We start from the raw sequence: 25,345 nt of genomic DNA, 5'->3' as shown, positions 1-25,345 counted from the left end.
TATGAATTAAATTACTTACGTTTATTGTCTAAAATTAAACATGATTTGAATCGATGGAAAGATTTACCTATAACATTGATAGGATGTATTAATTGTATTGAAATGAATATCTTTCCCCAAATTCAATGTCTTTTTCAGTCTATTCCTTCTAGGATTCCTCAAAATTTTTTAAAGAGATTTGAATGCTTTGCTGAGGAAGTTTTTTGGAAAGATAAAATGGCGAGGGGGTCATTTTAATTAACAGAAGTTAACTTGGAAGTATGCATTAGGAGGTTTAAAACTTCCTAATTTCCAGAATTATTATGAATCATCACAGCTGAAATTCATTAATAGGATGTTTCAAGTGGACAATCTTTTGACATGGGCTAATATTGAATTATCTCAGATTGGTGAGAAGAAGATGGATCAATTTATTTATCGATGGAATTCTCAATTATTAAGTAATTATAATTTGCCTGTTATAATTATAACATTTAATGGAATTTATGGAATAAAAAAATGAAATTATAGGTACTCAAGGTTCTTTGGCTTGGCTTTGCGGACGAAGATTTATGGAGGGGGTAAAAGTCCACGTCAGCTGCAGGCTCGTTTGTGGCTGACAAGTCCGATGCGGGACAGGCAGACACGGTTGCAGCGGCTGCAGGGGAAAATTGGTTGGTTGGGGTTGGGTGTTGGGTTTTTCCTCCTTTGCCTTTTGTCAGTGAGGTGGGCTCTGCGGTCTTCTTCAAAGGAGGTTGCTGCCCGCCAAACTGTGAGGCGCCAAGATGCACGGTTTGAGGCGATATCAGCCCACTGGCGGTGGTCAATGTGGCAGGCACCAAGAGATTTCTTTAGGCAGTCCTTGTACCTTTTCTTTGGTGCACCTCTGTCACGGTGGCCAGTGGAGAGCTCGCCATATAACACGATCTTGGGAAGGCGATGGTCCTCCATTCTGGAGACGTGACCCATCCAGCGCAGCTGGATCTTCAGCAGCGTGGACTCGATGCTGTCGACCTCTGCCATCTCGAGTACTTCGACGTTAGGGATGAAAGCGCTCCAATGGATGTTGAGGATGGAGCGGAGACAACGCTGGTGGAAGCGTTCTAGGAGCCGTAGGTGATGCCGGTAGAGGACCCATGATTCGGAGCCGAACAGGAGTGTGGGTATGACAACGGCTCTGTATACGCTTATCTTTGTGAGGTTTTTCAGTTGGTTGTTTTTCCAGACTCTTTTGTGTAGTCTTCCAAAGGCGCTATTTGCCTTGGCGAGTCTGTTGTCTATCTCATTGTCGATCCTTGCATCTGATGAAATGTTGCAGCCGAGATAGGTAAACTGGTTGACTGTTTTGAGTTTTGTGTGTCCGATGGAGATGTGGGGGGGCTGGTAGTCATGGTGGGGAGCTGGCTGATGGAGGACCTCAGTTTTCTTCAGGCTGACTTCCAGGCCAAACATTTTGGCAGTTTCCGCAAAGCAGGACGTCAAGCGCTGAAGAACTGGCTCTGAATGGGCAACTAAAGCGGCATCGTCTGCAAAGAGTAGTTCACGGACAAGTTTCTCTTTTGTCCTGGTGTGAGCTTGCAGGCGCCTCAGATTGAAGAGACTGCCATCCATGCGGTACCGGATGTAAACAGCGTCTTCATTGTTGGGGTCTTTCATGGCTTGGTTCAGCATCATGCTGAAGAAGATTGAAAAGAGGTAATTTTGGCTAAAACACCATTGTTTCAAAATAAACTTTTTCCTTTTATGGTTAATAATCAACTTTTGAAGTTGTTGCAACAGAAAGGAATTAAATTGATAGATGATCGTTATGAAGTGGGATATTTTATTTCCTTTCAAAGAATGAAAGAGAAATATGAAATATCTTTGAATACTCTTTTTTCTTATTATCAAATTAAAGCATTATTATTGGACAATTTTGGGTGTACCTTAAGGTTACCTAGACAGTCTAAATTTGAAATTTTACTTACTGATGGTGACGACAAGAAAGGATTTATATCTGAGATGTACGTTTTATTACAGAATAAAATGCTTAAGACAGATGATCATAAATCTAGATTAAAGTGGGAAAAAGATTTGGCTGTATCTATTTCTCAGGACGATTGGATGAATAAATGTGAGGACAGTGTGACTAAAATTGTAAATGTAAGGTATCAATTGGTTCATTATAATTTTTTTCATCAATTATATTTAACTCCAGAAAAATTAAGGAAATATAAATTTATTTCTTCTGATTTATGTTTTAGATGCCATAAGGAAGTTGGCTCTTTTTACATTCTATTTGGTTATGTGAGACGGTCAAACCTTTTTGGAATAAAATTAGGGAATTTTTAGAAGTTATTTTTAAATTTAAAATTTCACTTGATCCTATGGTTTTATTGGGTTATATTAAGAAATTGAGTTTGGAACTAAAATTAGATAAATTTCAAATTGCTTTTTTGAGACTGGGACGAGCTGTGGCTAAAAAATGTTTGGCAATTACTTGGAAAAATAAGACTAACTTGAGTATTCAACAATGGCATTGTATTCTGTTGGAAATGATAACATATAATTTACGCAATAATTATTCCGTTTTTGTTAAAACTTGGAGCTCATATATGGAATATATGCGGTTGAATTATTAATTTTTTTTCTCTCACACGCTGATGGTGTCCCAAACCACGGCAAATAATTGAAGGGTGCTATGTTATTTGATCTCCTCTTCTTTTCTCTTCTTTCTTTAGGGGTAGTTTAGAGGGGGGTTGGGAGGGGTGGGTGAAAATATCATGCATTTGTTTGTACTTTTATTGTATGACTTGTTATGATTAATAAATAAAGACAATTTGCAACAAGTTTCTACATCTGTTACCATGCGTATCTCCAAATTAAAAAAAAATGAATGAAATATCTGGGTGGCATAGATAGCACAGTGGTTAGCACAACACCTTATTGTCTGTAAAGAGTTTGTACGATCTTCCTGTGCCTGTATGGGTTTTCTCCAGGGCCTCTGGTTTCCTCCCATTGTTCAAAACATACTGATGGTGTAAATTGGGCAGCACAGACTCGTGGGCCAAAATGGCCTGTTACTGTGTTGTATGTCTAAATTTAAATTCAATTGTCCTTCTGTCCAACAAGTCCATACTGACAGTCAAACATCTAGATGCAATAATCCTACGTAAACACCAAACTATACACAGACAGGATTGAACCCTAGTCATTGCCAATGTGAGGCCAGTGGCATGATGACCTCCACCACTGTGCTCAAGGTGATGAATGAAAAATAAACTTTGGATTATACACCAAAATGCTCTGGAATATTCTATATCCAGCTAAGGAGACAGATGAAGCTTTAACAACTATGTAACTTGAAATTATCTTTGAAGATCCTAGGAGCTAAGTGATTACTAAAAATAAGAGTAATCACAGATCAACTGTGGCAATACTTTACAATTAATCTTTTCCATAAGTTCCCTGTTTTCTTGACTCTGCAATAGCTTGATGCTGAGACTTGACATGATAAATCCCCAGCACCAAAATTCCTGAATTTGAGAGGACATTTCTAACAAAAAATAGCTCAGTTGCGCACACTGGATTTGATCTGATTTCTTAACCTTGAACTAAATGCCGTGGTCATGATCCACGTACTCTTCCTGATGGTACCATGCCCTAGAGTATCACCAGAGATCACACCCTTGGGCATTAATCTCAGTTGACTCAAAATAAATGAGGATGTTGGGAGACTGAATAAAATCAATCAACAGCATCGCAAGAGAATGGCAGAGTTAACAAGTCATGTCCTCGATAAAAACAACTTTCCGTTTTTCTAACCCAGCAGGGCAACCAGGTACTCTTACCAGACATGCCCTGCTTTGAGATCTGCCGGTCATAGATCTTCTTCTCAAGTGTGTAGTCCGACACCAGCCGGTAAATGTAACAAGGCTTCTTCTGACCATATCGGTACACACGGCACACGGCCTGAGCATCATGACAGGGGTTCCAGGATGCGTCAAACACGACCACTCGATTGGCTCCAACCAGGTTAATTCCCAAGCACCCAGCTCTGAGAAAAAAAAGAAGTGAAACGGATTTAGTCAACCTCTGGACAACTGTTGAATTGTTTCAATTAAGACCAGGAGTGAAAGTTGGGAAGAATGAGACAGATAAAATCAGATGTAGTTAGGCGAGTTCAAAAGCTCAAACTGGGAGGAATTCCTAGGTTTTCTCATTTATAACATTGAACAGAATAACCCCCTTCAAACCAGCTGTTAGGGAATATTTGAGACATCATCAGGAGCTATGGAATAGGGGAAGCAGCTAGTTAATTCAACTGAGATTCAATCTTCAAATAAAGGAACCTGCTCGCAGTTGTTAACTTCTACAATGGAATAAGCTGAGAGCATTTCACTCTTGAAACAATGGGCAAATTGGTCACTTTGAAGATACTAAGTTGAACTTGGCAACCTGTAGGGTGGCACAGTTACCGTAGTAGTTAGCACAATGCAATTACAGTGCCAGCAACTCAGGCTCAAATCCGGTGTTTCCTTTGGGTGCTCTAGTTTCCTTCCACGGATTTAGTAGGTTAATTGGTCACAATTATTTAAATTTAGACATACAGCACAGTAACAGGCCTTTCCAACCCACGAGCCATGCCATCCAATTAATCTATATCATGTGGTGAAAGGGCCTGTTAGCATAATGTATCTCTAAATTAAGTCATCTTGTAATTTCTTCATTAATGGCTGATAATTTAATTTGTATAGATGGCCTAGATTATTATCTAGTCTAATACCTAGGTATCGGATTTCTTGTGTTTGCCATTTAAATGGTGATTCTTTCTTAAACTTTGTGAAATCCACATTATTCATTGGCATCGCTTCACTTTTATTTGTGTTGATCTTGTACCCCGATATTTCTCCATATTCCTTCAATTTCTTATGTAATTCTTTTATTGATAATTCTGGATGTGTTGTATACTATGACATCATCTGCAAATAGACTGATTTTATATTCCTTCTCTTTTATTTTTACCCTTTTTATTTTATTTTCTGTTCTTATCAGTTCTGCCAATGGTTCTATTGCTAAAGCGAACAGTGAGGGAGATAGTGGACATCCCTGCCTAGTTGACCTGGTTAATTTAAATTGGTTCAATATATATCCATTTATTGTCACCTTCGCCAATGTTCCCTTATATAATGCTTTAATCCAATTAATATATTTCTCTGGTAGGTTGAACCTCTGTAGTACTTTGAATAAATAATTTCATTCTACCCTGTCAAAGTCTTTCTCTGCGTCTAAAGCAACCACCACTGTTGGCATCTTATTTCCTTGTACTGCATGGATTAAGTTAATGAACTTACAGATATTGTCCGTTGTTCATCTTTTCTAAATAAATCCAGTTTGATCTAGTTTTACTATTTTTGGTAAACAGTCGGCCAATCTGTTTGCTAATAGTTTTGCTATTATTTTATAATCTGAGTTAAGTAGAGATATTGGTCTATAAGGTGCTGGTGTTAGTGAATCTTTCCCCGTCTTTGGTATTACTGTAATTATTGCTGTTTTACATGAATCTGGCATGTTTTGTGTTTCTTCAATCTGGTTCATTACTTCCAGAAGAGGAGGAATTAATAAGTCTTTAAATGTTTTATAGAATGCTATTGGGAGTCCGACCTCTCCAGGCGTTTTATTGTTCGGTAACTTTTTGAAGATATCATGTATTTCCCCTATGTCAAATAATTTTATCAATTTGTTTTGCTCCTTTTCTTGCAATTTCGGTAGTTCAATTTTAGCTAGAAACTCATCTATTTTGTCTTCTTTCCCTTCGTTCTCAGTTCGGTATAATTGCTCGTAGAATTCCTTGAAGTTTTCATTGATCTCTGTTGGGTTATATTTAATTTGTTTGTCCTTTTTCCTTGATGGCAATAGAGTTCTTTTTGCTTGTTCTGTTTTAAGTTTTCAGGCTAGTATTTTGTGCGTTTTTTCTCCTAGTTCATAATACTTCTGCTTTGTCTTCATTATGTTCTTCTCCACCTTATACGTTTGTTGTGTTTCGTATTTTATTTTTTTGTCCGCCAATTTTCTTTTTGTTGTATCTTCCCTTGTTGCTAGTTCTTTTTCTGTACTTACTATTTCCCTTTCCAGCTGTTCTATTTCCCGATTGTAGTCCTTCTTCATCTTAGTTACATAACTTGTTATCTGCCCTCTGATGAAGGCTTTCATTCCATCCCATAATATAAATTTATCTTTCACTGATTCCGTATTTATTTCAAAGTACATTTTAATTTGGCGCTCAATGAATTCTCTAAAATCCTGTCTTTTAAGTAGCATGGAGTTTAATCTCATCGATATGTTCTTGGTGGGATGTCCTCCAGCTCTATTGCTAATAACAGGGGTGAGTGATCCGATAACAATCTAGCTTTATATTCCGTTTTCCTAACTCTCCCTTGGATATGGGCTGACAACAGGAACAGGTCAATCCTTGAGTATGTTTTATGTCTACTCAAATAATATGAGTATTCCTTCTCCTTTGGGTGTTGTCTCCTCCATATATCCAAAAGTTGCATTTCCTGCATTGATTTAACCATAAATTTGGCTACTTTGTTCTTTCTGCTAGTCTTTTGTCCAGTTTTATCCATGTTTGAATCCAAATTAAGGTTAAAGTTCCCTCCTATCAAAATATTCCACTGCGTATCTACAATCTTCAAAAAAAATCTTGCATAAACTTTTGATCCTCTTCATTAGGAGCATATATATTGAGCAAATTCCAAAATTCTGAATATATCTGACACTTTATCATTACATTCCTCCCTGCTGGATCTATTATTTCCTCCTCAATTTTGATTGTTACATTTTTATTGATTAATATAGCTACTCCTCTGGCTTTTGAGTTATATGATGCTGCCATTACGTACCCGACCCAGTCTCTCCTTAATTTCTTGTGTTCCACTTCCGTTAGATGTGTTTCCTGCACAAATGCTATATCTATTTTCTCTTTTTTCAGTAAGTTTAATAGCCTCTTCCTTTTGATTTGGTTATGTATTCCGTTAATATTTATAGTCATATAGTTCAACATGGCCATTTAATACTTTGTTTACATCTCATTTCCGCTTCCTCACCACCACCTTTCCCCTCTTCCCCATTTCCATTTCTCAGTTTTCTTTTTTTGACAACACTTCTAAAACATAAAATATTTCAACCATTCCCACATCTAAGATTCCCTTAACCCCAAGTGTCGCCCCCCCCCCCTCTCTGATTCACCCCTCGTCCCTTGCTGGGCAACCACAACTCCCCTCTCCATTCGGACTGTGAACCCGTTCGCAAGTGTCAACTGATTTCGTAGTGACTGTTATTCTCTCCCACCCAACCCCCTCCAAAAAAGACTTTTATCTTCACATTACAACAAAGCTCCCCTTCATTTCTTCTCTTTTCCTTTTTATGTTTTATTTATTTATTATTAAATTTTTTAACCCTTCTTTTTTCCCCCCCTTCTCCCTTACTTCCCTTTTCTTCCCTCCTTTAGTTCTTACTTATACATTATTTTTACTTCTTTATATGTAGTTTGTCATCGTTCTTTGTTCTTGTTACATCTCTTCATCTCCCTTTCAGTCTTTTTTCTCCGGATCCGAGAACGGTCTGTTTTGCTGCCCCAGGATAACTATTTTAAGCACCGCTGGATATCTTAATATAAATTTATAGCCTTTCTTCCACAGGATCGATTTTGCTGTGTTAAACTCCTTCTTCTTCTTTAGGAGCTCAAAACTTGTGTCTGGGTAGAAAAATTTTTTTTGACCTTTGTATTCCAGTGGTTTTTTGTCTTCTCTCTTTGCCTTCTCCAATATATTTTCTCTTGTCGTGTATCTCAGGAATTTTACTAAAATGGATCTTGGTTTTTGTTGTGACTGTAGTTTCGGGGCTAATGTTCTGTGTGACTTTTCTATTTCCATTCCTTCCTGCATTTCTGCCATTCCCAGGACTTTTGGGATCCATTCTTTTATAAATTCTGACTGCTTCCTGCTCAAGGCTTTGCACCTTCGGCTGAACTGTGCACTGTCGTTGAGGCTTGCTATTTTAGATGTGAGCTTAACTGCAATGTCAATCGTGTTTCTAAGAATCAATCATTGTGGCTGAAATACTGCTTTATTCAAAGTAGCATTTTGAGAATTTACTTGTCTCCGCAGCAATTCATGATGGTCACCAATCGAGTTGGTGAGTTACTGCTTGAAGTTTGTAGCCTACAACATAAGACACAAGATATAGGAGCAGAAATAGGCCATTTGCCCCATCGGGTCTGCTCCGCAATTCCATCATGCGTTGATCCATTTTTTAACTCAGCCCACTCCCCTTTCTTCTCCCCATAACCTTTGATACCCTGACTATTCATACACCTATCAATCTGCCTTAAATACACCCAAGGATCTGGCCTTCACAGCCGCCCATGGCAGCAAATACCTGAGGTTCACCCACGCTCTCGGCTGTAGTAATTGTGGACTCATTGCTGCTCCAGTCAACAGTAACTCACGATTTTTAAAATCAATGTGTTAAACATCATGTTAAACATTAAAAAAATATGAGTGCTTGCTCCTTGGACTTCACATTTTTTCATAACATGCAAAACAAATTCAGATGCACACATACATTTTTAATTTGATCGTCAGCTTCAAATCAACCAAATCCAGTAATCAGTGATAATCCTAAACTTGCAACGGCAAGGAAACAGAGACACAAAATCAGCAAAAGAGCTGCCACATGCCCAGGTGATTATAGTTTTCCAAGTGCTTGGAGAGGAGGGTTTAATTTGACACGAAGACTGGAGGAGTTGAGGATAGCGTAGAAGGTTGCTGCTTATATGTCATTTGTGTGTAGGGTGTATGGTTTGTCTGTGCATGTGCACTATGGTCCAGAGTTACACTGTTTTGTCATTGATATGCTGTGTATATGTATATGTACAATCAGATAACAATAAACCTGAACAAACTTGAATGAGATTACAAAAGGATACAGACACGATGCAGAGTTGGACCAAAAAGTGATAAATGGAGTTAAATCTGGATAATTGTGAAGTGTTGCATTTTGGAATGTCAAACTAGAAGGCAGAGTACACGGGTAGTGGCAGGATTCTTAACAGTGTGGAAGAACAGAGGGACCTTGGGGTCAAATCCATAGATCTCTTAAGGTTGCCATACAGGTTGATAGGGTAGTTGATAAAGCTTATTGTATGCTGGTCTTCATCAGTCGGGGGAATTGAGTTCAAGAGCTGTGAGGTAATGTTGCAGCTCCATAAAATTCTGATTAGACCACACTTGGCATATTGTAGGGTAAAGCACAGGATACTGTTGACACCGAGGTTAAGTGAAAAAACACACAAATGCTGGAGAAAATCAGCAGGTCAAACAGTGCCTTTATGTAGCAAAGGTGAAGATACATCACCAGCATTTATATTGTGTTTAGTTATGGTCACCTCATAACAGGAAGGATGTGGAAGCTTTGGAAAGGGGGCAGAGGTGATTCACCAGGATGTTGCCTGCATTGGAGAACATGTCTTATGAGGCAAGGTTAACAGAGCTAGGGTTTTTCTCTTTGGATTGAAGAAGGGTGAGAGGTGATTTAATAAAGAGCTACAAGATTATGAGAGGCAGACGGGTTGGACAGCTAGCACCTTTTTCCTGGGTGAGAGTAGCAAATACCAGAGGACAAGGTGAGGGGGGGAAAGTTTAGAGGAAACATCACAGAGCCTCCCCCAATCAATTCTCACCTTTCCCCTCTTGCCCTCCAATCCATGTCCAGTTATGGCCTTTTGCCTGTTGGTCTGTGCTCCTCCATCTGCCATTTTTTACCCTCCTCCCCCAGCCTTTTCATTCAGGAACCTGCCTGCTTTATGCTCATCTGCTGAGGAAAGATTCAGGCCTGAAACATTGATTAAAATCTTTATACCCTATGAATGCTACATTACCTGCTGAGATCCTCCAGCATTTTTGTGTTTTGGGGCAATTTACACTGGCGTTTGCATTGATCGGCTCCATCAACAACCAGAAAGAACATCATGCAAAAACTAAAAGCCAATGTACTAGTGCAGTTGGAGATATTGCTTTTCTATTGAAGCACAATGTCTGAGACAGACAGTGCAGAAGGGATTCAAATTGTTAGTGTTCTACAAAGGAATGGTACAAACTTAGTTTTAATAATTGCAGAACAACAAATGTCAGTGTTCAAGAACCATACAAGACTTACTGACATGCCACTGGTAATTCAACTATGGGTATCACCAAGGAGCTAGGGGATACTCAGTCATTTGTGCATGCGTACATAGAACACTACTGCACAGAAATAGGCCTTTTGGCCCATCTAATCTGTGCCGAACTACTTTTTTTTCTAGTCCCATTGTCCTCCATACCCACCCCCCCCCCCATCCATATCTCCATCCTAATTTTTCTTAAATGTCAAAATCGAGTCCTCATTCATCACTTCAGCTGGCAGCTCATTCCACACTCTCACCACTCTCTGTGAAGAAGTTCCCTTTAATATCAGGGAGTTCTAAAGCAGGAAGCAAATGGTATCACTTTCACATCACTATTGTATGGGCATAGAACATTACAGCACAGTACAGGCCCTTCAGCCCACAATGACCTATATAAACCTACTCAACAATCTAAACCTTCCCTGCCTCACACCCATAACCCCTATTTTATGCATCCATGTGCCAGCCTAAGTCTTTTAAAAACCCCTAGTGCTTCAGCCTCCACTATCCCTGACAATTCATTCCAGGCACCCACCACTCACTTGTGTAAAAAACTTAGACCTAACATCTTCCCTAAATTTTTCTCTCCTCACCTTGTAGAGATGTCCTCTGGCATTTGCTACTCCCGTCCCAGGAAAAAGGTGTTGGCTGTTCACCCTGTCTATGCCTCTCATTATCTTGTAGTCTTCTATTAAGCCACCTCTCATCTTTCTTCACTCCAAAGAGAAAATGTAACTTTTTAAAAACTTGACATATAGCACGGTAACAGTCCATTTTGGCCCACAAGTTCATGCCGCCTAATTTACAACCAATTAACCTACACCCTCGGTATGTTTTGAATGGTGGGAGGAAACCACAACCCCCAAGGAAAACCCACACAAACTCGGAAAGAACAACAAACTCCTTACAGACAGCGCAGGATTTGAACCCCAGTCCTGATTGTTATCACTGTAAAAAACTAGCTCTGTTAATCTTGCTTCATAAGACATGTTCCCTAGTCCAGGCAATATCCTGGTGAACCTCCTCTGCACCCCGTCCAAAGCTTCCACATCCTTCCTGTAATAAGGTTACTGGACCTGAACACAATATTCCAAAGTGTGGTCTAACCAGAGTTTTATACAGCTGCAACATTACTTTCCTTGCAGCTTTTAAACTCAGCTCCCTGACTAATGAAGATCAACATATCATAAGCCTTCTTAACTGCAGGTAGTCTTGACTTGTGAATTTAATTGGGACCACAGGCTTGGTTGTAACTTGGAATGGACACAAGTTGGAATTCCATCCCCGTGTATGGATTAATGAAGTCTTAAAGCAAACTTTTAATAAAGATTTTCAACATATGCAGTTTTAATAAAGATTGTCAACAAATGTACATTAATCAAATTTTCAACATATGAACTTTAATAGAAATGTTCTTCATCTGAATTTGATCTCATCACTGCACTTGTATTGGTACTTGGCTGTGGCTCTTCAGTCTTTATCCTCATGGGTTGAAGGGCAGGGGGTTGAGGAGGGACTTTTGAAGAACATGCCTAAATTCATTCATATCATTTGTTTTTGTTTTTTTCATCATAGATTGGATGATAAGAACATAAAGCATCCTGAATTGGCGATCAACCTTGGCAAATATTTCAACATTCTGGTCCATGCTTTCAAAGTTTATTCATTTGTGAAAGTGCATTGGAAACCCTTCATGGTGAACTTATCTGTGGTTCCTCATCTTCTTTCTCTTCCTCTTTCCTCTTCCGCAATGTGTTCTTCTAATTGATTAAGTACTCATTGGACAATTCCTTTGATTCAAGATCTTCCACATCTTCAATTTAGACTTCTAATTCAAGACTTCTTGCGAGTCTCACAATGTTCTAATCTCATAAAGCACATCCTCTTCATTCAAGTTTGAGACATTTTTTTCCAAATTCCATTCATACATCTTCCTGTAACATTCTCCCATGCTGCTGTGATCTTGAAGCATTGAAGAATGCTGTAATTTTTCCAAAAATCATGTAACCATGTTTGATTATTGTCAGTTGCTGCTGTGGCCTGCGCAACTGTTGAGCGAAGGTTAAGTCACAATCGTCACTTGCTCCATAGGCTGAATGATAGAAGTTGTGTTTGGTGGCAGAAAATCACATTTACATGAGGATGGCAGACCAACAAATTAGGGGAATGTCCAGGTGTGTTGACTAAGATTAATAGAATCTTGAAAGTGAAACTATTTTCTAAACAATATTGCTGAACATCTGTAATAAAACAGTTAGCAAATCAGTCTTCAAACAAAGCCCTAGTCATCTAGGCTTTGGGGTTGGATTTGTAGTGGACAGGAAGGGTGTGGTTATTAATGTTTTTGAATGCACATGAGTTCTTGGAGCAGTAAATCAGGAAAAGGTTCAGCTTAAAACCAGAAACATTTCCTCCCAGTAACAAGATTACTCGATCCTTAAATGCTTTAAATCTTTGTATGATGCTAACTTCTTTATGGATGGACATTCGTTCCAGCATCCTTTTCCAAAAAAGTCCCCTTTCGTCAACTTTGAAAATTTGATCTGGTTGATAACCTCCATCACAAATTAACTCATCCAAACTCCCAATAAACATTTTGGTAGCTCCTTCATCAGCACTTGCTGCTTCACCTGAGACTCGAACGTTGTGCAAACAGTGCCTTCTTTTAAATCTATTTGCAATAAAATCCTTTTCTGCTCGCTCCTTCAATGCCTCAAAAAGACCTAGCCTTTGTCTGAATTGTCCTCAAGTTCAGTGACATGCATTTTTTAATTAGATCTTCCAACCATACCATCAATAATTTTTCCATTTCATGAATGGACCCTCACCGTTGCTTTTTAAGTATCATGCTGTTTATACTTCCAGAACCTTTTACAGTCTCACGTATTTTCTTTGTCCATTAAAATTGTGGAAACGGTGGAATGAGACAACAGTAGACTACATGCAATGTTGTTAACTTTTCTTCCTTTTTCATGCTGGTTGATGACTTTAATTTTTACCTCCAAAGTTATTGTCTTCCTTAGTCTCTTTGCAGATCTATCAGTAAGGAATAGGTTTTTCCTCTTTCTTTCCATGTTTTTAGCGCGCCTACAAAGGCAAATGCACACTATATTGCGCACACGCAGACACACTTTAAAAAAAATTCCGATTGTATGTGTGGATGGACTCAAGTCGAGTAGGTCGTAAGTCAAGGAGCACCTGCACTCCATTAACCTGCATGGTATCCTTAAGAGATCAATGGATTTGGACCCCAAGGTTCCTGTTCTTCACACTGTCAAGAATCCTGTCATTAACCATATACTCCACATTTATGTTTGACCTTCAAAAATGCATCACTTCACACTTATCTAGATTGAACTCCATCTACCACTTCTCTGCCTAACTTTGTATCCTGTCTACATCTTGTAACCAGTATCAACCTTCTACACTATCCACCACACCTTCAAACTTCATGCCATTTGTACACTTACTGACGCATCCTTCCACATATTCATCCAGGTTATTTATAAAAATGTCAAAGAGCAAGGGTCCCAGAAAAGATCCCTGTAGAACTCAACTGGTCACTGATCTCCAGAAAAAATGCGTTCCATTCACTGCTACCCTCTGCTTTTTGCAGGAAAACCAATTCTGAATCCACACAGCCAAAGTCCTATGGATCTCATGACTTTCTGAATGAGTCTACTATGAGGGATTTTGTCAAATGTCTTACTAAAATCTGTGTATGATCAATAACTGCGGAAAGCAGGAATTTGGTCTAGAAGTCCCTAAAAATAAAAGTGAGCACCAAGTAGAAAGGCAATACACAAATGTGCTGGAGAAACTCAACAGGTCATGCAGCATCAATGGGAAGGAAAGAGTAACCAATGTTTTGGTAAGGCCCCAGGCCCCTTAACTTTCTATGGATGTTGCGTAACCTGCTGAGTTTCTCCAGCACTTTTGTGTATTGCACTCAACCCCAACATCTGCAGACTTTGTTTAGGAAGGATTTGATTGTAAAATAGGTTGGGAGTTAGTATATGGAGGCGCTATTTTCATGTGTTTTATAGGATTGAATAAGCAACGGTTAGAGGGGGAGGGTGGGGGCTGGAAAAAAGAAAATCAGATCAATGTGCAGGAAAAGTTGTAAAGTTCTGACACGGGACACAAAGAAACTGCAGATGCTGGAATCTGGAGTAAAAACAATCTGCTGCAAGAACTCGGTTGGTTGAGCAGCATCGGTGGGAGAAGTGAGCTGCATCAGTAGCCGGCATGGTTAGTGCAGGACTATGACCAGTGCCAGTGACCCGGGTTTAAATTTGCTGGTGTCTGTAAGGCATTTGCACGTTCTCTGGGTCTGTGTGGGTTTCCTCCAGGTGTTCTAGTTTCCTCCCACTTCAAAAATGTAGTTTAATTGATGTTTTGGATGGCATGGGCTCATAGGCTAGAAGGACCTGTCACTGTAATGTATATCTACATTTTTTTTTAAAAAGGAATTATTGATGTTTTGGATCAAAATTCTTCAAGAAGACTGATGGTGGAGGGGAGATTATTTTTAACATTATGAAGGGGAGGAGATCTGCAAGATTTAGACATGAGCAAAGCACAAATAAAGCTTTCACCAGCAGGCAGAATGAGGCAGATGATTTGGAGAAAATGAAAGAGCCAAGAATAATGTGGGGTTAAAAGGTTAGAAAGCGGAGATCAAAAAAAAACCCCATCTTCAGAGAGAGGGAAGAAACCACCATCCTTCTATACATTGTTGGGGGGGGGGTGGGGAATAGCTGCATAGACCCACAGACCCATCACTAAATATTGTGTAAAATCTACCTGCGCTGTTCCAGATGCAGTTGGGTCATCATTGCTACAACTGTACAAGATGTTAGTGAAAACACACTTTTGTACTGTGTGTGCAATTCAGGTCACTCAGCTAATGGAAGATGTCAGTAAGCTGGAAAGGGTGCAAAAGAGACTCACAAATAGTTATTGGGGCTGGAGGACTTGAGTTATAAGAGGCCCATGCTTTCTAACCTAGAGCAAAGGAGGCGGAGGAGTAACCTTATAGAGGTTGAGAAAATAATGAGGAGCATATATATTTCAGGGAGTCAGATGTGAGGGGAGAGATTTAAAGAGGATGTAAGGAACTGCTTTTTCACACAGAAGGTGATAGGTATGTGGAACAAGCTGCCAGTGGAAGTGGTAGAGGTGGGTATAATTACAACATTTAAAAGATATTTAGATAGATACCTGGAGAGCAAAAGTTTAGAGGGATGTGGGACAAATTCAGGCGGGTGGGATTAGATCAGGAAGATAACTTGATCGCATGGATTACTTAGGTCAAGGGGCCTGTTTCTATGGTGTTTAAATCTAACTCCATGCACCCCACAATTGATATTGTAGAAGGCGAAGTAGCATATAAGAATTATATAAAATTGATCTCGTGATCCTTGACAGAACACCACAAGATCATGCTCACCGAGTTGACAGCAGGAAAAGGCAGGCCTTGATGTTGCGAGGATCATTGAACTGGTTGATCAGTCGTTCTCTCTCCATAACAGAAGTGCTTCCATCCAGCCCTGCAACAGTGAGAAATATTGAATGTTCTTTTCTTTCTTTGGCTTGGCTTCGGGGACAAAGATTTATGAATGTATATAATGGATAATATCATTTTTTTTAAAAAGTGGTGACTGACTGGAAAAGTCACAGAAAGACAGGTCTCCTCTGCTTATTATTGCCCCGAGGCTTACAAAGGATATGACTGGGGATTTTAAAGTGACAAGAGGAAGAACCCAAAATTATAGAATCTTACAGCACAGATCAAGACCTCTGCTGGCTACATTTAAAAACCCCATCATCCCACCCTTTCCTGTGGTTCTTTGAGTCCATTTCCAACTTAATATTAAAAATTAATAACAAATCTATCTTGTCACCATTTCATTGCCAATGTATTTTGTCATTTACTGAAGTACAATGTACAGATGCACCAAAATTTTTACTTGGTGAAGCCAAACAGGTATATCAGATATGAACTGCAAAAGTAAAAATTTTAATTTCTGTAAATACCAAAACAGAAAACATGATAATAAATAGAAAAAATAGATAAATCAATTTTCACAATTGCAGTTGGTGAAAGAAAAATAGAAGTGATATTTCGTAAGTGCAGACAGATCTTTTGGTGATCCCAGATCATTTATGGTTTGGATTATGGTAGTATGGGAGGTTCAAGAGCCATATGGTTGTTGGATAATAACTGTTCTTGAACATGAAGGTGCTGGACTTCAAGCTGAAGGGAGCAGAGAAGTGTTTGTGACAAGGTGATGGGGGTCCTTTATGAATCAGTGTCTCATATAAATGCATTCAATAGACAGGAGGTCAGGGTCTGTGATGGACTTAGCTAAGTTTGCCACTTTCTCCACCCTTCTGTGCTTCTGGGTACTCAAGTTTCAAACAAGGCCATGATGCAACTAGTGAGGCATACTTTCCACAGTGGACCTGCAGAAATTCAATAGAGTATTCATTAAATGATGAGCCAAATCTCCTCAAACATCTTAAAAAGTAGAGGTGTTGAACTGGCTCCAGGAGAGCTTCTCCAATGTAATATTGAAGGTATTAACCTTTCCCTTTGGTCCCTCAGCATCCCTTCCCAAATTAACCAATAAACTTTTTGGTTTGCTGACGTTTAGAGCAAGATTTTTGTTCAGCTCATCTTCATCCTATATCTTGACTCATCATTTCCTCTTATTCGGCCAACAACGGGGATGTCATCAGCGAATGTGTGGATTATGTTGTTGAGAGCTTTGAGGGAGTGAAGCAGGGGACTAACCAAGCAGCTTTGAGTGCTCTGGTATCAACAGGTCAGTGAGGAGCAGGTGATGTTGCCAATCTGTACTGATTGTTGAAATTGAGGATTCCTGGCATGTTGGTGTTAAACAAAGACCGCAGAGCCCACCTCACTGACAAAAGGCAAAGGAGGAAAAACCCAACACCCAACCCCAACCAACCAATTTTCCCCTGCAGCCGCTGCAACCGTGTCTGCCTGTCCCGCATCGGACTTGTCAGCCACAAACGAGCCTGCAGCTGACGTGGACTTTTACCCCCTCCATAAATCTTCGTCCGCGAAGCCAAGCCAAAGAAAGAAGAAGAAAAAGTATTCAACGAACAACAGCCTTACAAAGTTTACACAAAAATGCCAGAGAAACTCAGCAAGTCACATAGCATTCTTTATTTAGTAAAGATAAATATACAATACCAACGTTTCAGGCCTGAGCCCATCATCAAGGTAAGAGCAGAAAGCAGGCAGGCACCTGAATAAAATGAAGGGGAGAGGAGCACAGGCAGGAATGCAGCGTTAATTTGTTAGGTGCCGGAGCTCAGCAAAAATGACGACGAGGTGCCGCAACCACCCCATGAGGTTCCAGAGCAGAGCTCCAGTGAGCTCTAGCAGCATTGCCCCTCGGTCATAGGTGGATATGAGTTGAAAGGCATAGGGAAAAAAAACTATTAAAAAAGTGATGGGGAGTGGAGAGCTGGAGGAAAAGAGACAAAGGGATGAGGAAGAGTGGGAAGCTTCTCCAGTTTCTGTTAGGCCACTTCCCTGTCTCCCTCTTTTTCTCTCTTGTACCCTTCCACTTGCCTGTGGGCCTGTATTCCTCTCCTGGCTCTACCCCCACCATTTATTCAGGCACCTGCCTGCTTTTTGCTTACATCTTAATGAAGGGTTCAGGTCTGAAATGTTAGTTATGTTTCTTTATCTTTGCTACATAAAGAACACTGCTTGACTTGCTGAGTTTCTCCAGCATTTTTGTGTGAGCCTCAATCACAGAGTCTGCAGTCTTTCTTGTTTAATAGGAGCTCTTGTGGTCCAGGTGATCCAACGCAGAGTGGAGGGCCAGCGAGATGTTCTATGTTCTGTCTTGTAAATGCAGGTGCAATTTTAACCACCAGATGGCACCCGTTGTTTACTTTTTTAAAATAGTTTCCCTACAGAATATGATAAATAGCTGTTTTGTATATCACCTTAAATGTTCACTCCTATCTGATTTAATTTAAGAAAGCAGACCAATACACAGTGTCAAAGGGCCTCTCTGATGCTTACGGTAATAGTTAATGTTCCGGATCCAAGGATGTGGAGGTTCCTCAGAGTCTACTTTTGCTGGCATCAGTCGCTTTCCAAGAAATTCTTCAATGACAGAAAGTGTAGAAAGGCTCTGGCTATAGCAAGGAGAAACAAAACAAACAGTGAACACATTTGGAGACTGAAAACAGGCCCTTTGACCCACTGTTTCAGTGCTTATTTTCAACTTCTCCCATGTACTTATCAATTTTATCTCCCCCCCCCCCCCCCCACCCCCCCCCACCGATAATCTTGATTCACTCACAAACATGCTGTCAGGATTAAAGGCAAGGTTAGCAGACCAATTAATCAACTAATCCGTGTCTCAGGACTCCAAAGACAGTACTTGAGGTTGGTATATACTGTGACACAATACTGTTCATGTTCTCTTCTCACACAGTTAGTTTATCATTTCACATTGCTCTCCCACCAGAAAAGAGCAGTATCCTTTCAATCTGTTATCGCACCCATACGACATCTTATTTTTTAGTGGTAGATCAGTAGACTAATTGCTCCCCAACTTACAGTCCTGTATCAGTAATATTGCAGAACTGCTTGCAATATTAGTAAATGCAGTTATGCTCCTGTACAAAATTACATTGCTACCATAAACTGGCACCCATATTTAATGCCTTTAACTTTGTTCCACAATATTATCTGCTGTCTGTACTATACAACATCTCACTGTCACAGATATGAAATGCTGGTAATGTACATTTGTACAGGAGCCTATAACTGCATTTACTAATATTGCAAGCAGTTCTGTAACACATCAGAACCATCACCAAACATCCAGCAAAATCACCCCATCTAGTAATGTCCAGCCTTGGAAATAAAATTGTAACTGTGATCTCAAAAGCAAAATTATGCTCATTTAAACCCATGGACAGAAGTCATTTGATTTTCCTTTCCTCACCTAGTCAGCTAATGTCACTATTTTCAAACATGGTGAGCATGACAGAATGATGGGGGTACCATCAAAGGTGAAATTTTGAGAGTTCAGAGTATGTTCACGGTTAAAGGCAAGGTTAGCAAGCATAAGGGACCTTGGATTTCAAGGGACATTGAGGATCTGGTTTGGAAAAAGAGAGGTGTATATAGAGTGGACCAGACTTCCGGTTTAAAGCCGGACAGTCCAGCTTTTGAGCACTCTGTCCGGTGCCACCTTGAGCCAGATGTTAATTTGTCCTCCATTTGGGGATGTAGGGGCAGAAAGCGTGCACTTACCTCATCAAATGTGGTGTCCCAGGGTCCGTAGGCTCTGCGCGGCCATGTTTTTTCTTGCGCGCATGAGCGATTGCTGGCAAGCGCGTGTGCGATGGATTGGAGTTTTGGGGTCAGCCAGCGGATGTATGGTGGGTTAGTTTTCTAGGGCTGCTTGGCATGTGTGCGGAGGGCCCGTAGACGGGGGAACATTTAGCGCAGGCGTGTAATTTTAGTGCGATCAGCAGCGCTTATGTTGAGTGGAGGGCTTTGAAGGAGAGTGAGTGAGGCTCCATATTCATTTTTTATTTATAGTGTATAAATGGATGTAATATGCAGAATGATAAATCATTGAATAGGAAAAAGGGCTTAAGCAGAAAATCACTGATTTACTAGGTTTACCTTTACCATTTTTTTTTACTGGATTTATATAGGCAAAAAAAAAGTTTCTTGTTAGAATTTTTAATTCATAAAATAACTAAGGTGATAATCTATTTGGGCTTAGTTTTTTTGCAATACAGTTCAATTTTATTAAAAAAATGAATTTTTTTGAAACCTATGACAGGTCCTTAGGGCCAGCACCAAGGGGGGCATTCGCGGGCATTGTGTGTTCCGTCAAAGGGGGGGGGGGAAGTATGCCAGCGGCGCACGAAGGATCATAGCAGATAAGGCACCTGCATCCACTCCTTCCCTGCTGGGAGAGTTTTCGAACATCAGTTTGTTTTCCCCCCTAATGGTTACCCTAGTGCCCTCCTATTAGACTTGTTCTAATGCCAACCCTTCATGTCCTCCTTTTAGGAAATTTGGAAATGGCCACCCTCAGTGTATAGCAGGTTTAGGCAACATGGAGCAAATGAGGTACTTGAAGAGCATTAAAAAAATTCAAGAGAAACCTCAAGAAAGAAAGGCAAAAAAAGAGATGAGGTTGCTTTGGCACACTATGTGAAGAAAAATCTTAAGGGTTTCTAAAGGTATATTAAGAGCAAAAGGATAGTAAGGGACAAAGTTGGTCCCCTTGAAGATCAGAGTGGTTGACTTTGTATGGAGCCAAAAGAGATGGGAGAGATCTTAAATTTTTTTTCATCAGTATTCACTCAGGAAACAGGCAGAGTTGTGGGAAGGAAGGAAAACAAGCAGTGAGCTCATGGAACCTATATAGATTAAAGAGGAGGAAGTGCTTGCTGTCTTAAAGCAAATAAGGGTGGTTATAATGTCCGTAGCCAAGGGGGAGGTGCCGGAGGATTGGAGGGTAGCTCACGTTATTCCATTGTTTAAATAAGGCTCTAAAAGTAATCCTGGAAATTAAAGGTTGGTGAGCTTGACATTAGTAGTAGGTAAATTATTGGAAGGCGTTCAAAGAGATCGGATATACAATTAGTTGGATAGCCCAAAACCGATTAGGGATAGTCAACATGGCTTTGTGCATGGTAGGTCATGTTTAACCAATCTTATAGAGGTTTTTGAGATTACCAGGACTTTAGTAAGGCCTTTGACAAGGTCCCACATGGGAGGTTAGTCAGGAAGGGTCAGACACTAGGTTTTCATGGTGAAGTAGTGAACTGGGATTCAACAATGGTTGGATAGGAGAAGCCAGATAGTGGTGGATGATTGGTTCTCAGATTGGAGGCATGTGACCAGTGGTGTGCCTCAGGGATTGGTGCTGGGACTATTGTTGTTTGTCATCTATATCAATGATTTGGATGATAATGTGGTAAATTGGATCAGCAAGTTTGTGGATGACACTAAGATTGTGGACAGCGAAGAAGGTTTTCAAAGCTTACAGAGAGAGGGATCTGAACCAGCTGGAAAAATGGGCTGAAAAATGGTCAATGGAATTTAATGCAGACAAGTGTGAGGTGTTGCATTTTGGAAGGACAAACCAAGAAAGGACATACACATTGAATGGTAGGGCACTGAGGAGTGCAGTAGAACAGAGGGATCTGGGAATGCAGATTCCTGCAAGTGGCATCACAGGTGGATCGGGTTGTAAAGACAGCTTTTGGCATATTAGCCTTCAAAAATCATAGCATTGAGTATAGGAGCTGGGATGTTATGATAAAAGTTGTATAAGACATTGATGAGGCCAAATTTGGAGTACAATGTGCAGTTTTGGTCACCTAATTACAGGAAAGCTATCAATAAGATAGAAAGAGCGCAGAGAAGATTTACTAGGATGTTGCCCGACTTCAGTAACTGAGTTACAGGGAAAGGTTAAACAGGTTAGGACTTTATTCCTTGAAGCATAGAAGAATGAGGGGAGATTTAATAGAGGTATTTAAAATTATGAAGGGGATAAACAGAGTAAATGAAGGTAGGCTTTTTCCACTGAGGGTAGGTGAGAACCAGAGGTCATGTGTTAAGAATGAAAGGGGAAAAGTTTAGGGGGAACATGAGGGGGATCTTCTTAACAAAGAGAGTGGTGGGAGTGTGGAATGAGCTGCCGCTGAGGTGGTGAATGTGGGCTCAATTTTAACATTATAGAAGAATTTGGACAGGTACATGGATGGCAAAGGTATGGAGGGACTAGCCAAAAAAAGGGGTTCAGCATAGACTAGAAGGGACAAAGAGCCCTATTTCTGTGCTGTAGTGTTCTATGGTTCTACTGTCAAATACATAAGTACAAAAATTCAAATACATATGTACCAAAATTCTTATTTGCTGCAGCCACACAAGTACAAAAACGGCTGTGATAATGGCAGCACTGCCATTATCTCTGCAGACTCAGGGAAGCAGGAAAGTTATTTCCCGCGCTCCAACGCAGCGTCCTATTGCCCAGTTGTGACAATGACAGCCCCATACACATTTAAACAGCCTGTAGCACTTGTGCACCCATGGAGATCTGTGTCAAGATGGCCTCGCCCTGTTTGGCAGCCCAGATCATGTGGGTGCAGGCTGAAGTCAGCAGCAGGGCACCAAAGGAGGAGAACACTCCAATGCCAAGGAAAAGCCTGGGAGAGGACCCTATATAGGAGACACAGCAGCAGGCCAGCAAGGTGCTCCAAAGCTGAAGGCCTCACTCCAAGCTGCTGGTTGCTAGCTCGTGGCAACCAGGTTTTGGGACTGGGATTCATGAGGGTGCTGATGGAGAGCAGGGATCCCGAAGGAATTCAGGTATCAACAGCTTCAGTTCTGAATTGGGGGCCAAGGGCAACAGATGCTGAATAGTAGGCCGTGTGGCGAGGAAGGTTACAGGAACGCAGGATCAGAGGAGGTAGTGGAATGCACAGAAACTTGGTTGCCTCTGAAGTGACTCTGTTTTGGTTCTCATTTTCTCCTTGGTAGGGACTCCAGACTCGTGCTATCTCTTTGTGTGCCTTTATGGGCAAACAAAAGTAAACAAATTTTAAGAGGAGAATGTGGAGAGGTGAGTGGACGAGGAAGTCACCAAGCAACTCTTGCAGAGAATCCAATGCTGTTTATAAGGAGTTTGTATATTCTCCCCAAGACCATTTAGGTTTCCTCTGGGTGCTCCCATATTTCAAAGATGTACAGGGTTCATAGATCAATTGGATGTATATGGTCAGCATGTGATCATGGAATAGAAAGGGCCTGTTTGCACATTGTATATCTAAAAATTTTTTTAAAGGCAGTAAGGGTTTGTAGATGCATGTATTGGTGGGGTCTCATTGCAACTGGCAGAAATGTCAGAGGACAATGTACTCAATGTGGATGCTGCTGGGCTGAAAGACCAGTCCTGATCCAAAATTTGAATTTACCATTTTCCTCCACAGATGTCACCTAACCCTGGGTTCCTCCAGCAACTCGGCTTTCGCTCCAGATTCCTGTATCTGCCATCTCTTGTCTCTTCAGTTTACTCCAGTCAACTGTCTAGGGTCATATGTGAACAGCTACCTTTTGAATTACAATCCCAACAAAAATCACCACTTTCACAAAGTGAATAAAAATGACTCCTCTTAATTGAAGATTTCATTTAACCCTTCCCATGCAATGCTCTCACCTAAATACCAGGATCTTGTCCCCGAGTTTCAGGCTCTCTTCAATGAGCTCAAACAGTAGTACCATTTTTGCAGAGTTCTCTAGCAAGCCAGGTTGGTAGTTTGCCAATATATCTTTAGCCTGAGGACACAAATACAGAGGAAAGGATCCAATAATTCAGCTCCTTTATGCCCTGACAGATCATTCAGTGCACAAGGGAAGCAAACAGCAAATAAATAGGCAGCTAACCAAGGCCAAGAATGAAATAGAAACTACAGTAGGAAACTTGGTGCTCACTAAACGAGCACAGAAAGATGCTTTGTAAAAGGTGACTTGAAGCAGTGCCAGTGAACCAATTTATATCTTATTCTCCCCAACAAAATATTTTATCGAACAAAGGGTTGGCGAAATTCTGGAGAAATACAAGACTGCTCCCAAGCAGATTCCTGACGACTAGCTACAGAAATAGTGAATCTCCGCAATGAAAGGGAGAAGATAAAATAAGGGTTAAACAAGAATACTGCAGACACTCATTGTCATTAATACACAAAACAGGAGAAAATTAGCAGTGAGTTTGTGGTCGGGAGGAAACCACTGTTTTCCTCCAATTGATAACAAAAGGCAAGTCAGGCCCATAATCTAGCATAAATAACTTTCAAAGATGACTCTAAATTCAGGTAAGAAGTGAGAGGACATAGCACCTACCCAATCATATGTGATGACTTGGTTGGCCTTTTCCTGGAAGTGGTTGAATCCAACACTCTGAGTAAACTTGCTGTTTGTGGAATCCAAGGTGGCCGCTGCAGTCTCTGTTTTCTTTTTACCCCCAATTGGCAGAGCCCGTGCATTTGGTGTACCCGCATTGAGGTCATTTACCTCGAGGTCCAAGTCAGGATCGTTGGCTAGGTTCTCCTTCTGCAAGGCCTCATAAAGAACATCTGGGTGGTTCCAGATCTGGCAGAGATGGAAGAAAACAAATATAATTCAGTATTATCCTCAGACACTTAATTATATGAACATACAAAGGGCATAATTATAAAATGGTATTAGCTCTCCAAATCCACTCTCTGTCCAGAGCTTGTGCAGTTTGAATACAGAAATGGCTGAAAATAGTTTGAAGAGATATCATACAAAGCAGCAATCCACTGTGTGATAGAATGGAGGGTATTCCGTAGACACATAAGGCCACTGTGCACAATTTTTTGCAATGAGTGCCACCCACTTTAAAGGGAGCTTGAAGAAATTTGTTTTATTTTAGGAAACATACACAAGAGACTAGTGTTTTTTTAACTAAATAATGGGCTAGTCTCACTTTCCTATTAGAGACCTTTGTAAAGGAGTAAAGATAAAATGGTCTTTTTTTTCATTGGCAGGATGTGGTTTCCTTCTGGGGCTGTATTTGTGGTATCTCACTTTTTATAATTTACATAAATAACTTGAACGAAGATGCTAAAGATGCAGTTTAATATTTGCTGTGGACACAAGAAAGCAAGTTGCACAGAGAACATAAGAAGATTACAAAGGGATGACCAACAGGTGAGTAAATGTGGGGAAAAGTGCTATTGTCTATTTTAGGATTAAAAAACAGCAGATTATTTGAATAATGAAAGCTTGAAGAATGTTGAGAGGCAGAGGGGTCTGCATAGACCTCGTGCACATTTCGCAAAAGGCTCATATGGAGGTACAGCAATTATTGAGAGGGTAACTAAATACAAAATTAGGGATCACAGTGGGCTCCCTTGAGTTCGGTGAATGGGGCTCAACTCCAACATCTGGTTTCTTGCCAGCTTCTACACCATTTCTCCCACTTCCCTTGAACTCTGCTGGATTTTGTTACAGGTCACTTCCCTAAATAAGTTGGAGCTGTTTTTGAGACTCCTGGGAATCATCAGTAAGACTAAAGTGGGCGGAGTATGTGGCAAGCAGCCAGA

The 25,345-nt window shown here is 40.4% G+C and overlaps 1 protein-coding gene across 10 annotated transcripts in view; it reads right to left on the bottom strand.

The window, feature by feature from the left end:
• The window catches only part of rad54l2 (RAD54 like 2), a 219,274-nt gene that overhangs the window by 84,336 nt on the left and 109,593 nt on the right, over positions 1 to 25,345 (bottom strand). For all 10 annotated transcript variants that reach the window (XM_069936780.1, XM_069936782.1, XM_069936784.1 and 7 more), the window contains 5 exons: positions 24,120 to 24,368; positions 23,437 to 23,555; positions 18,258 to 18,373; positions 15,639 to 15,738; positions 3,810 to 4,015 (listed from right to left, as the gene is read on the bottom strand). In XM_069936780.1, coding sequence (XP_069792881.1) covers positions 3,810 to 4,015; positions 15,639 to 15,738; positions 18,258 to 18,373; positions 23,437 to 23,555; positions 24,120 to 24,368 — 790 coding nt within the window. The remainder of the gene's footprint in view (positions 1 to 3,809; positions 4,016 to 15,638; positions 15,739 to 18,257; positions 18,374 to 23,436; positions 23,556 to 24,119; positions 24,369 to 25,345) is intronic.

Source organism: Narcine bancroftii, chromosome 5, assembly GCF_036971445.1.
Source record: "Narcine bancroftii isolate sNarBan1 chromosome 5, sNarBan1.hap1, whole genome shotgun sequence".
Taxonomy (NCBI): domain Eukaryota; kingdom Metazoa; phylum Chordata; class Chondrichthyes; order Torpediniformes; family Narcinidae; genus Narcine; species Narcine bancroftii.
Note: the sequence above shows the minus strand (reverse complement) of the source record. Positions and strands in the feature narration are given on the sequence as shown.